The sequence below is a fragment of the Balaenoptera acutorostrata genome, chromosome 1 (genome assembly GCF_949987535.1).
Source record: "Balaenoptera acutorostrata chromosome 1, mBalAcu1.1, whole genome shotgun sequence".
Classification (NCBI taxonomy): Eukaryota; Metazoa; Chordata; class Mammalia; order Artiodactyla; family Balaenopteridae; genus Balaenoptera; species Balaenoptera acutorostrata.
The window spans coordinates 76636491-76650142 of NC_080064.1; the positions used below are offsets into that span (position 1 = coordinate 76636491).

General features: G+C 39.3%; 1 protein-coding gene across 1 annotated transcript in view; it reads left to right on the forward strand.

Annotated features, from left to right (window-relative positions):
- Positions 1-12890, forward strand: part of CLCA1 (chloride channel accessory 1) — a 37817-nt gene extending 24927 nt beyond the window's left edge. Inside the window, exons 8-14 of the mRNA XM_007173053.3 lie at positions 2621-2795; positions 4619-4725; positions 6892-7107; positions 7675-7936; positions 8995-9165; positions 11421-11660; positions 12502-12890. Coding sequence (XP_007173115.2) covers positions 2621-2795; positions 4619-4725; positions 6892-7107; positions 7675-7936; positions 8995-9165; positions 11421-11660; positions 12502-12890 — 1560 coding nt within the window. The remainder of the gene's footprint in view (positions 1-2620; positions 2796-4618; positions 4726-6891; positions 7108-7674; positions 7937-8994; positions 9166-11420; positions 11661-12501) is intronic.
- Positions 12891-13652: the final 762 nt, after the last annotated feature.

The window sequence follows — 13652 nt, forward strand, 5'->3', positions numbered from 1 at the left end:
ATGTCATCCCTCTACTTAGACATCAATCTCTCCCCATTTTCAACAAAACTAAGTAAAATTTCTCTAACTAATATTTAAGTTCTTTTATAATATAGCCCCTACCTACCTTTCCAGGCTCAAGTACTCAGGAGTCTCTCCCAGATATTCTATGTTTAAGCAAATTAGATCACCTGCCCTTGCCAGCCAGCTTCCACACCTTTGCTGGGCCAGCTCCCCATCTAGAGTAATTTCTCCTCGTCCTTTGTACCTCAAATCACACTCATTCTTCACACATCGTCATAGACACTACTACTTCTTGACATCTTTCCTGATCATTTCAACTGTACAGAGTTTCTCCTTCTGAATCCTATGAACTTTTTTCTATTTTTTTTTAAACATCTCTTACGACTTTTGACTCTTCTGTCTTATTTCCTGTCATGTCCTTTGCTCAAACAAAACTTCTTCAGAGATAGGAATTATCTTTTAACTTCCCAGGCTGCTGGCACAATATCTTTTCTATAGGAGGTTCTCAATAAAAAAAATTAAATTGAGTTATTTGATTACACCTGATGCTTAAATGCTCCAAATATAGAATAGAATCTTCTATATTTATTTAGAGGCTATTTAGGTCCATGAAATAAAGAATAAGAGGCTGAAGGAAGCTGGCTGGTCTAAGGTCTCAGAATCTAGGCAGTGTCTTGGGAAAGTCTGCCCTCTGTCTGCTTGGGGCGTAACACATCAATGGGGCTGTTCCTGATTTCCAAGGCAGCAGCAGGAACATTTAGTTTTCAGCTCACACTGTTTCATGTTGACAGCGGACTCAACCATTCCGTTATGCAGTCTGTCCCTCTGGCCCTTTTATTCCACTTTGAAGGTCAGTTCCCTAAAAGTGGTTTTTATTGTGTACGCAGTCAGCTGCAAAACCCTTCTCCAGATGCCTGTGCACTTGGGTTCTCTTGCTTCTGCCACTCACCCATGCTTTGATTAAAGAAGCAAGTAAGGGAGGGAAACTGACATGTCATACTAAACTCCTGCTATACAAAACCTGAGGGGAAATGACTAATGCCAGATGGCCTGGTGGTGAAGAGGGAACTTCTGGTTCTGTATTTTCCACTCCGATGGTGTGAGAGAGTATGTGAGGAACACAATTGGAATTTAGATGCTCCTCATGCCCAACAGAGCCCGGGTATGGCGTGGGAGGAGCTTGTGTGTGACTTCAGGGTGATGAGGTAAAGGGCCTTGGATCCTGCACTGTCTCAATTTCCCCACTAGTCCCTGGGGCAGGACCCTGGTCAGGTCTGGCAGTGGTATCGGTTGAGCTGTGGCCACTGGGCTTTGCTTGTTTTCTTAGCTTGATCAGGGCCCATTGGTCTTCCCCAGCTGACTCACCACACTCTGGCTCTCACTGTTTGAGCAGATCCCTGAGCACCCCCATGTCCTGCATCCAGCCCTTGGGAGGCTGTACACCCCTCAGCCTCTATGCCAAGATAAACTGTCTTCTTGCCTGCCAACTCTCAAGTCAGCTGCCATCCATTTCCCCTATGGATACATGGAGACTTCTGCATGTTTTCCATGACACATAGCAGTGATGGGGAGTGGGGCAAGGGAATCCAAACTGAGCCCTTTCTCTGGCCTCTCAGGCCCTGCAGCTTGGTCAGACTGAGGCTACAGCCACAGCTGACAGGCTCCTGGGCTCCAGAATTCTTCACATGGCAGCAATCACAGTTCTGCTCTCTTCCCTTGTGGGGCAGCCCCCTCTCAAAAGAAGTGGGGTGGAAGTCTCCTCTGATCTCAGCTTCCCTTTCAACCTACTTAAGAGAGCCTTCCCTTCCTGAGAGTCTGGTCCAGAGAGGGGAGTTACTTAGGTTTGATTACTTGTTTCCTCTACTTCTGGGTCTCCCTTCCACTCTTTTTAAGGGAAGAGTGAACTCTTGCCTTCCTCTTCATAAACATTATTATTTAATCTAATTTTCCTTCTATCATAATCTTATCCAACATTGGCATAAAGCATATGCTCTCTATACCATGTAAAAAGCTGTGTCTACCAGGAATAGTTGAGACATAGGTGTCATAGGACAACTAGGAACTGGGGATTAATAGGAACAAAATGTTTTGCTTTAATCATAGGGGATATTAAAATTTTTAATAACTCATGTGACCTGGGGACTGACTAATCAGAACCAAGGCCAGCCATAAACAGCTTAAGGTAAGACTGGTGAATATCATACAAGCTAAAATCTGCCCCGAGTCTAATATTATTATAGTAATATATTAGTCCTCAGTATTATCCCCATTAAATGAGGGTAGTTTCTGAAGGCATCTGGGAACCTCTGAAAGCCTGTCAAGGAGAGATCATGTGAAAGAAACCAGAAAAACCTTCTTTTCTGCTTAGTGCTTCCATCCCTGGAACTGACTGCATTCCACCTTATTGAGCCTTCTCTGCAACAGGCTAACCCAGAGAAAAGACCATTGTCAAGTTCCATGGTCTTGTATCATTGCAAGACAGAGAGATATTTGACCATTCCTAGACACTTTTGTTTATTCCCTCTGGAATTTCTCTTCTCATTCCCTTTAACTGCAGTTTTCCCAAACACTTTGGCTACCCTGAGTATGACAACTCATGCCTGAATTATGTCCTTAGGTGATTAGGAAGAAATACCCAACAGATGGATCTGAAATCGTGTTACTGACCGATGGGGAGGACAACACTATAAGCTCATGCTTTAATAAGGTGAAACAAAGCGGAGTCATCATCCATACAGTCGCCCTAGGGCCATCTGCAGCACAGGAACTAGAGGAGCTGTCTAAAATGACAGGTGAAGGATGACCTGCTGAGTCCTACTGTATTTTCTCTTCCACTGGACTGTGAGCTCCAGTGCACTGGGGAGTAGGGGAAGGGTGGGATAGGGACAGATGGGGTTACCTTATGGACTAACTAGCTGCCTTTACCCCCAAATGACTTTTAGAACTGACTCCACTCATTTATTTTAAAGCCTTGGTTCTAGGATTAGGGCAGTCTGGAGAAGATGGGACCAGCACAGCACTCTAGGGAGAACTTGGGACTCTCTTCCCAGACACTTTATAAGGACTGGAAAGAATCTAATCGGTTAGCCAGGAACCGCTCACTTCCAGTTGGCAGCTGGCCAAGAGACCCAGGGGACACAGACGACAAGCCACTCAGTATATAATACTATGATACAAATGCTCTATTAGTAATAGAGGGTACAATGAGCACAAAGAAGGGAGCCTAGACTTTATCTGGGGAAGAAGGAGTTTACAGGAAGGTGACATCTGAATTGGGGCTTGAACAAGAAATAGCAGGGGAAGGGCAAAGGGCCTGCTGAACTAAACAGAAGGTCACTCTGAAAATATAGAATATAATACAGTTTCTTTGTAAAACATTCATATATTGTGCTTCTACCTTCCATACACATATGGTTAAGATTATCCCATCTGAACCTGGCTTCTTCAGCAGAGTAGGTTTTTATTTTTTTAATTTTTTTTAACTTAGAGCCAGCATTATGGATATCAATTACTATGCTGAGTTGCCATCTAAGCCAGATAAAATGACAGAACTGTTTGCTCCTAATACTACCTGTCTTAGGCTGGGTTTCCTAGAAGCAGAGCCTGAGAAAAGGATTTAAGTGCATGTGATTTATAGAGGGAGAGCTCTCAGGGGAAAGGGAGAGTAGGGAGTAAGATCAGGCAGGGGAAGAAGCTAAGCACAGATGTGAAATTAGAGGCTAGCCAAAGCCTGGTGCCACAGGGGGCTCTGGATCTGGAATTGCATCACAGATTTGGTACAATATTGAAAGAGAAGGCTGACCTTTTGTACCACTGTGTCCATCAGTCAGTGGTTATAGACTGTCAGGGCAGGGCAGGGGTAAGGGGGCATGTTATGTCTTTAGCTAGGGTGGCCCCATTAGGTAAAGCAATTTTCTTGAATAGGAGGCAGCTATATGCCATTAATCTATCACTTAGAGCAGCTGGGGAGAGATGTGCTAGCCTAGATAAGGGGATCTGGGTGAAGTACCAGTAGGATGACCAAAATACTCTCCTTAGATTTTGGATGTCATTAACAGTTTAAAAGTGCTTTCACATCAACTATCTCAGTTACACCTATTCTAAATAGCTCAAGACTACATGGCCTGGTATATCATCTCCTGTTTACTACACATAATACTTTTCTATAACTGTCCCCTGTCAGTTGTTATTTCTTATTGTTGTAACATACATATTTCTCTTTCTGATTTAGAAGAAAACTTGAAAGTCAAGCTTGCTAAGATTATGTCTTAAATAAGAATAAATCAATACACTTGCAGTAAGGCTTAATGACTCATATGAAAGTGCATGACCTTTAAAACACGAGATTTATGTTACTAGTTTTGGTCTGTCGGAGATTCTTGACTGCTTTGCAGAGAGCTGAAGTGGCCAAATGACTATGTTGCTGAAGCTATTATTTAATAGGATTAAAAAGTTAGTATCAGATTCTGAGTTAATCTGGACACCTATTTAATGTTAATCTATTAGTACTTTAATAACACAATATAATATGTATTTTGTTATCTTAACAATATCTAAAATGTTGCAAATACTTGTTTTCTAGAAAATAACTTCTGATAATGTAATTGCATTTTAGGAGGTTTACAGACATATGCTTCAGATCAGGTTCAGAACAATGGCCTCATGGATGCTTTTGGGGCGCTTTCATCAGGAAATGGAGCTGTCTCCCAGCGTTCCATCCAGGTCAGAGTTCTTCCTCCTTGGTTTTTCATGTTTATAAATAACCATAGCCAAGATGGGGAGTTTAATGGTTAAAAGTTTTAAGTTCTACATTCTTCTAGTAATGAATTAAAATTAAAATAGACGTTTCAGCCTGATATTAGACATTATTCCTAAAATGCAACACTATTCATTTAAACAAGGCAATTAGTGTTTCTTGTTTGGAAACAATACTAAGTGACTTCCTCTTAGAAACCATCAACATAAAATATAGTGGGTCCAGGAATTCTTTTTTAACATCTGTTAATAAGCACCCATAGCAATATAATTGGCTCAGAATTTTCTTCAGAGTAGATCATCTCAGTATAAATTTTCTGGGACAACTGTTCAGGGATTACTTGGTCTATTTTTCCATTACCTCAAATCCCTGATATTTGCCAAGATTTTCATATAATGGATGGAAAGTGATTTGTACTGTGAAAAGCCCATGTTGTCAGTCTAGACACCTGGATCCTGTTCATGGGTCTGCCATTAACTGTGATCACAGGCAAAGAACTTTACTTCTCTGAGCTTCAGCTTCTCAGCCAGAGATGAACCAGAAAACTTCTACGGGCCCTTCTGCTTATAAAATTTCAAGAAAACCAAATTTTCTTTCAAAAGTCTTGGGACAATAAAAAAAGGACAAATATATTTTTAAATGCTCTTCTCTAATAGTTGTAAAAGTTATTCACATGAATCTTTAAACTAGAGAGAGTGAACAATCAGCATCACACTTGTGTGAGTTGTAACTTTTATTGTGAATAAAAGTAAAGGGATAATGTAGTGTCAAAGCCAAATAATGACCTAATATATAGCACAGGGAACTCTACTCAGTACTCTTTAATGGCCTATATGGGAAAAGAATCTAAAAAAGAGTGGATATATGTATATGTATAACTGATTCACTTTGCTGTACACCTGAAACTAACACAGCATTGTAAATCAACTATACTCCAATAAAAAAAATTTAAAAAGCCAAATAATGACAGATTTCAAAACAATAGCCTTTCTAGTCTATTGATATAGCATTTATTCAGTCAAAGAAGACAGCAATTATACTCATTTGGGTTATCTTAGTTCAGATTTAGAATATTAAACCCAAGAACCCGGTTTGGACGTGGGAGGAATGTGTCTTAGAAAAGTAATTAAAGTGATGAAAGGGCAAGTTTACAGCCAGGCAGTTTCTGCCCATTATTTTTATATTTAAGAAACCTAAAAGGGAGAAAGATAGAGACATGAGCAGGACTCATTTACCCACCTGCCATAAAAATCATATCTAAGGGCCCCTAGCTTTCTTCACATCCCAGATCATAATATACATACAAAACTAGAAAGTCTGGCTCCATGACTAGGCCACCTTATCTTCTAATGGATATCAATTTAAGGACCATAAATAATTATCTAGGAGATAATCCTCAAAAATCACATTTTGACAAAGTCTGGTTAGCCCTACCCTACCTCAACCCCTGCTCCACAGCTCCTTCATTCTACTTCAGACAACGAATCAGCCTTGGACATTGATTTATTTCATTTATCTTCACAAGGACTGCAGTAATAATTCACCCACGAATTAGTTATTTGCAATTCAAACAATCCATATGTGGGCGAAAATAAGTCCCAGTTAGTCTCCTTAAGGGCTTATAGTCTAGTAGTGAGATGAGCTGTGTACACCAGTAGGTATAAAGCAAAACACAATGTGAGGACATCAAAGGATTGATTGAAACAAGATTCTATGGGAGATCAAAGGAGGGAGAGATTATTCTCCACAGTAAGTGAGATGGACATCAGAGAAAGCTTCATGGAGAAAGTGACTTTTGAATTGAATTTTGAAGGGTAGGTAAGGCTTAGACAAATGGACATGAATGTACAGACTTCCAGGAAAAGCAGAGAGTACGATAGTCAGAGAGTCAGGGATTCATGAGTATCACATGGGGAAGTGGTCTGGTTTGGGTGTAGGAGTCAACATTATGGAAGCTAAGTCTGGAAAAGTAATTTAGAATTGGATCATAATAGGTCGTAAATATCAAACCAAGGACTCAGGCATCACTGAAGGCTTTTTAATGGGATAACTGAGAGTTGGAGACAGAATGGAAGAGACTATGTGATGGGAGCTGTATTCTCCAGAAAGTAAAGAGTTGTTTTTCTTAACAGCTTGAGAGCAGGGGATTAACCCTCCAGAACAGTCAGTGGTTGAATGGCACGGTGATTGTGGACAGTACTGTGGGGAAAGACACTTTGTTTCTCATCACCTGGACAACTGACACTCCCCAAATCCTTCTCTGGGATCCCAGTGGAAAGAAACAAGATGGCTTTTTAGTGGACACACACATCAAAATGGCCTACCTCCAAATCCCAGGCACTGCCAAGGTATGGACTCATCTTTTTTCCTTCTCACAATTTGATAAGAATATAAAATTTTTACAGAATAATTGTAGCTTTTTAAATGAGGGTGGTTGCTAAAAAAAGAGTCAGTATTGAATGAAAGAGAGAACAAGGAAAAATCTCCATCCAGTGGAAATCACTCAGTATGACAGCAAGTCAAGAAAAAGGAAGTTGGTGATATTTTCTCCAGGTACTAAAAGGAGAACCTTCAAATTACACAGAAGCTAGAGCTTTGGCATCATGAAAACTATTTCCTCTACCTCAGGAATCTATCGATTTGATCCTGCTCTTGAGAAACCAAGGCTATAAGGACACAACTTTCAGACCTCATTTTTCCCAACTAGGATTTTCTTGGCAATAGAACCATGTAGTTAGTCCAAACATACCAAAGTTTCCCTTGGCTGAGAGAGTATCAAAAATCTTCTTAGATATACTTGTAATGTACTTGTATTAGATGGGCTCTTCCTATAGGTGGCATTGAAGTCAGGTCTGTGTCACTTAAAGTTATTAAGTGGAAATGTCTCCATTTTTTTTTTTTTTTTTTTTGGCTAGGTCGGCATTTGGAAATACAGCCTACAAGCAAGGTCACAAACCCTGACTTTGACTGTCACCTCCCGTGCATCAAGTGGTACCTTGCCTCCAGTTACAGTGACCTCTAAAATGAACAAAGACACAGGCAAATTCCCTAGCCCTATGGTAGTTTATGCAAAGATTCACCAAGGAGCCTTGCCAATTCTCAGGGCCAAGGTCACAGCCCTGATAGAATCAGTGAATGGAAAAACAGTTACTTTGGAATTACTGGACAATGGAGCAGGTAACCACCCAAGAAATTGAAGAACATATCTTTCTTTTCCAAGAAGCAACCAGGGAACAGCAGGAGGGCAAGTTGTGGTGAGGACAGTTAGAAGCAGGAAGTCCAGCACTGGGATTCTGGTTGGGGGAGCTTTCTGCCACCCCACAATTCCTATATTTCAAATTGTTGGAAAACATGAGGAAGGGACTACCTTTAGCTTTTGTAAAGCCCCGAAGTCTCAGACTCTAGGGAGTTGTCAGTGGGTATTCCACACCCCCCAAAAGGTGAAGAAGGAAAATTAATAGATATTTTGTGTTAGGAGTTTGTGTGAAGATTAGACAGATGGATAGATAGATAGATAGATAGATAGATCGATCTTCATTTTTTATCTTCACCACACACTTTGGAGATATTATCCCTACATTACAGATGAAGAAATAGGCTTTCACATTTAAAAAGCAGCAGAGTAGGATTAAAGTATAGTTATATGTGACCCCCATATCTATGTAGATTCTATATTATCCTGCACCCAAAGGGAAAATTCTACCTATTATTTTTATATTTAAGAAGTCAAAACAGGGAGAGAAAAAGAAAATTCTACATTTATTTTTAGAAGGAACTTGACTACTGTGAAACAAGTAACCTTATTAAAACAAATTCTGTAAATGAATTTCCCTCCTAAATCTACCCTGGCGAAAAGCCATAAATTAAAAAAAAAATCATATAACTTTTTTTTTCTCACCAGTAACATATAGTAATTGAATTCAGTTCAACAGATACGTACTGAGTAGTTACCTTGTGCTATGCTGGATGTAACAGAGGCACATGATTGATCTCTGAGTTCAAAAAAAAGACAACAATTCAGGAAGACAAGATGTACACATATGAAATTACACACACACACACACACACGGAAAAGAAGTATACCTCATCCTTAACGTAGTCAAATCCTAAACTCTCTTGGAGATAACACTGGATTATCTTTGCTTTAAAAAAATTTAATCCACGTATGAGTTGGAAATATACAAGTGCCCAGTTACCTTTAGGATATTCATTAATTCCTTCATTTCCCTGTCAAGGTGCCGATGCTACTAAGGATGATGGTGTCTATTCAAGGTATTTTACAGCTTACGATACAAATGGTAGATACAGTGTAAAAGTGTGGGCTCTGGGAGGTGTCAATACAGACACTCAGAAGGGGATACCCCAGCAGATTGGAGCCATGTACATACCTGGCTGGATCGAGAATGGTAAGTCATCTATAATAACACCCTTGGCTTGAGTAAAAGGCTTGGAATCAAGTGAAAACCACTAAACCTGTGGAGAGAATGGTACAAAATTAAATCGGGGTTTCTCAACCTTGGTAACTATTGACATTTTGGCCACATAATTCTTTGTTGTGAAGGGCAGTCCTGTGCATTGTAGGATGTTTAGCAGCATTTCTGGCCTCTATTCACTAGATATCAGAAGCGGCCCCCACAGTCATGACAATTAAAAATGTCTCCAGACATCATTCACTGTCCTCTAGGTAATAACATAGCCCCCAGTCGAAAACCACTAAACTGAATGTAGATTTTGACCACCCTGGTTCAAATTCCAGGCTTCTACCAAATAAAGTATTTTAGGTAATCTCTTGTGCTTCATTTGCCTCACTTGTAAAATAGGTAATATTGGTAACTACCTCATGGGATGGTTATGAGGAATAAACAAGAAAATACATCTAATAAGCTATTGCTGGTAAATAAGAAGTATTCAATAAATGTTTGTTATTATTTTAAATAAATCTTAACACATTTCATAATAAAGCTCTTTCTACTGATATAGGCATTTCCACAGAATCAAAAAATAACAATTTGGGGCTTGTTATCTGCATCAGTATCACCATAAGCCCACTGTCTCCTTTTCCTCCTCTCTTCTCCTGCTCAGACTAGGGAGAATAGTAGACGAACCTAATTAACAGATAGCATACTGAGCCCACATGTAAGCAAGTGGAAAAATTACACTCCAAGGAACAGACAGACCCACACCAATCTTAGTTATGAACACTTGTCCTGGACTAGAGCTGGAATCAGGTCTGATAGGTTCCAGGACTTGTTTTCCATCAAGTTTCCTGTTCCAGGACAGGTCTGGTCCTAGTGCTGGTGTGTAGTAAGAAAAGCTCTTCTAAGAAGCTTCACACTGTCCTCTTTACTTGAGTGTGTGATCAGTAAAGGGAGGATTCTGAGACATGTGGTATGTCCTCATGCAAAAGTGATAATAGGAAAAAATGCTTTAAAAGACACCATTGCTTCCAAAGCTCTTTTACATATTTCAGCTTATTTTATTCTCATTTGCCCTTTTTGTTGAGTTAGGGAGAGAAGTCAGGAGAAGACTGGTATAGTTGCTATATCTAGCATTATGCTCAGTGTTACACTTAAATTAATATAGCTCATTCTCCTAATTATCCCATTTTACAGATGGAGAAACAGAAGCTAGAGAGGTTATTGGTCCACATTACTAACAGTGATAGCACCTGACTTGGCACTGGGAAGCTATGCTCTTCCCCCTATACCTTGATGAGCCTTGATACCAAGAGAGACAGTCTCTACTGGTGAATTGAATTAATCTTAAACCTGCTAAAGTATTCATTTCATCTTTGCCCAAGACCAGATTAATGGGTATAAAGATCAATCTGTCTTTATAGACAAAAGATTTTAAGGGCTGAAGAAGAAGAGTTTATGAGAAAGTAAAACCAGAGTAATGCCACGTTAAGGTATTCCAGAATATTTTTATTGAAAAGAGAGTCTGAGAACCCCACTGATTGAGAAGGCCAGGGTATTTTTAGAATTTCAGGATGACTTTTATACAACCTTTCAACAAGAATGTGAAGCAAATTGGGATTGCTACATGAACTAGATTTCCATGCATTCATTGAGAAAATCAAGTCTTTCAAAAGCACACAATTTTAGAACCCCTAACATAAAACATTTTGTGAGAAACTACAATCTAATAAGAAAGACAAAACACAAACATGGAGAAGAAAGAGAAAAATGCACAGAATTATTAAACAAGGCAATTCTTGAAGGCCCAGATAATTGATTAAGAAATAAATAGGAAAGACAATGAAACCCCCAGTATTACCTAGGTAGAAGAGATAGCTTGAGGAAGTCTGAGAAGGTTTAAGGCAGAGGTAGTATTTAAACTGACCCTGTGGCAGGTTAAGAGTAGGATAGCAAAAAGGTGGGAAAAGAAACAATTCCAGTACAAGTATATTTACAAAAAGTAAATTATGAAAGCTATTCCACTAAATATCCAGGAAATAAATATATGTGAGATAAAGAACTGTGATTCTCTCTTTGCTTTTTTTCCCCTGATTTGGGAGCTTTATAACAAATGGTTAAAGTAAGTTTTGTGTGCGGGAGGAAAGAAGGAAAGAGTAGAAAGAGGGTAATACAATAAAAAACAGAGGGAAGTATAGCCATTTCATGGTGTTGTTTACGTTGCACTGAGGAATTTTTTAATGCAGGTCAAGTAAAATGGAATCCACCAAGACCTGAAATTAATAAGGATGATCTTCAAGGCAAGCAAGTGTGTTTCAGCAGAACGTCCTCGGGAGGTTCATTTGTGGCCTCCAATGTTCCAAAGGCTCCCATACCTGATCTCTTTCCGCCTTGTAAAATCACTGACCTGAAGGCAAAAATCCAAGGGGACAGTCTCATCAATCTGACTTGGACGGCTCCTGGGGATGATTATGATCACGGAAGAGGTAAGCTGAATGTGGTGTGGGCCCTGTAAAAGAGTTTAGCAGCCAAGCAGAGGGGCAGAGGGCGTGAGGCAGGCAGGCGTGTTGTGATGCATGTGGAGGGATCTTGAACATCCTCTGAAATGAAAGCTTAAGATTTTTAAACATGAGAAGTTTAGATTCTGAAAAACTGGCCCAAAGGGGTGTAAGATGTTTCAACCAGGAACAGGCAATTCTCAGTTTTTTTCTGAAATCTTGCCAAGCCGTTTGCTTGGCAATCTTGCCAATCTTGCTTGCTGCTTTAATAAACCTCATTTTTAGTAATGACTCCTGGAGAGAATTGGGAAAAGATCATAGGTATCTATGGAGCAGAGCTGTCCTTTGGAAGAAATCTCAGGTTCTACCAGATTTTTCCTCTCAAAGTATGGTCTGTGGACTGCAGCATGGGCATCACATGAATGCTTGTTAGAAATGTGGAACCTTAGGCCCCACCCCAGACCTACTGAAACAGAATCTGCATTTTAAGATCCCTGGATGATGTGTATGTACGGTCAAGTTTGAGAAGCACAAATAATAAAATAATAAGCAGTAATTAACCTCCTCTCTCAGTCAGGTGCTATGGCCAGAAATACTGACCTAGGCTTTAAGTCAAGCCTGATCCAGTTTTATATTTATCACTCTGTCGGGATATAAAAATAAGAATGTAAAAGAAGATACTAATGCTTATAAATATGGACCGTCATTTACATTTATTTATTAGTATTTTATGGGATGGTGATATTGTTTCTAACAGATTTTTTAAAACTTCTTTAAGACTTGAGAATTACAAGTCACATCCTTTTTCTCTCTTTCTTTCTTTTTTAAGCTCACAAGTACATCATTGGAATAAGCACAAATATTCTTGATCTCAGAGACAAGTTCAATGATTCACTTCAAGTGAACACCACTGACCTCATCCCAAAGGAGGCCAACTCAGAGGAAGTCTTTGTGTTTAAACCAGAAGACATCACTTTTACAAATGGCACAGATCTCTTCATTGCTGTACAGGCTGTTGATAAGGTCAACCTGAAGTCAGAAATCTCTAACATTGCGCAAGTATCTTTGTTTATTCCCCCAGAGACTCCTCCAGAGACACCTAGTCCTTCTCTTCCTTGTCCTGATATTAATATCAACAGTACCATTCCTGGCATTCACATTTTAAAAATTATGTGGAAGTGGCTAGGGGAATTACAGCTATCAGTAGCCTTGGGCTGAGTTTTCCCCAAAATAAACAAATCATCCATCTTTTTTTTTGATTATAAAAACTTATAAAATGTATTTTGACTTCCTGTACGAGGCAATTTAATGAAATAAAATGCTAAACAACCAGATACATATGCATAAAAACTACTTATTCAAATCCAAAAGTTTAATTATTGTTCATTTATTAATGATTTTGAGTAGTAGAAAGTAGGGGTGCTTGCATCAATAAATGGAAGTATGTTTTAATTTGATTTAAGGAGCTTTGCCAGTTATAAAAGAACATGTAATTCTATGTGAAAGATGCCAGAAAGGCCCAACCAGGTCAAACTATTTAAATATGAAAGGCATGGTTTGTTATAGAGGAGATTTGGACCAACATCACCAGAATTATGTTTTCTTTTCACTAGATTTGGGCAAGGATGATGCATTTAAGAAAGAGAGTGCATTGTAGAAAGAAATAACAGCATGGTAAGGGCTCCATAGGCATAGAAATGTACATAATACGCATGCAATTACAAGAGTTGATGATGCCTAAAGCCACAGTGGTGGGACATGAAGTAGGAAAGTAGGTTCAGGCCAGGTGTAAAGGAAAGTGATTGAGAAATAAACATTTATTTTGTACTTTGTGCCAAGTGCTCTACTAATGCCTTATATGCATTACCTTATGTAATGCAATTCGGTTCATTCAGTAAGTGTTCATTAGATGACTACTACATTCCAGGCTTACGCTAGACCCTGAGTACAAAAAGATGAGCAAGATTTGGCCTTTTCCTT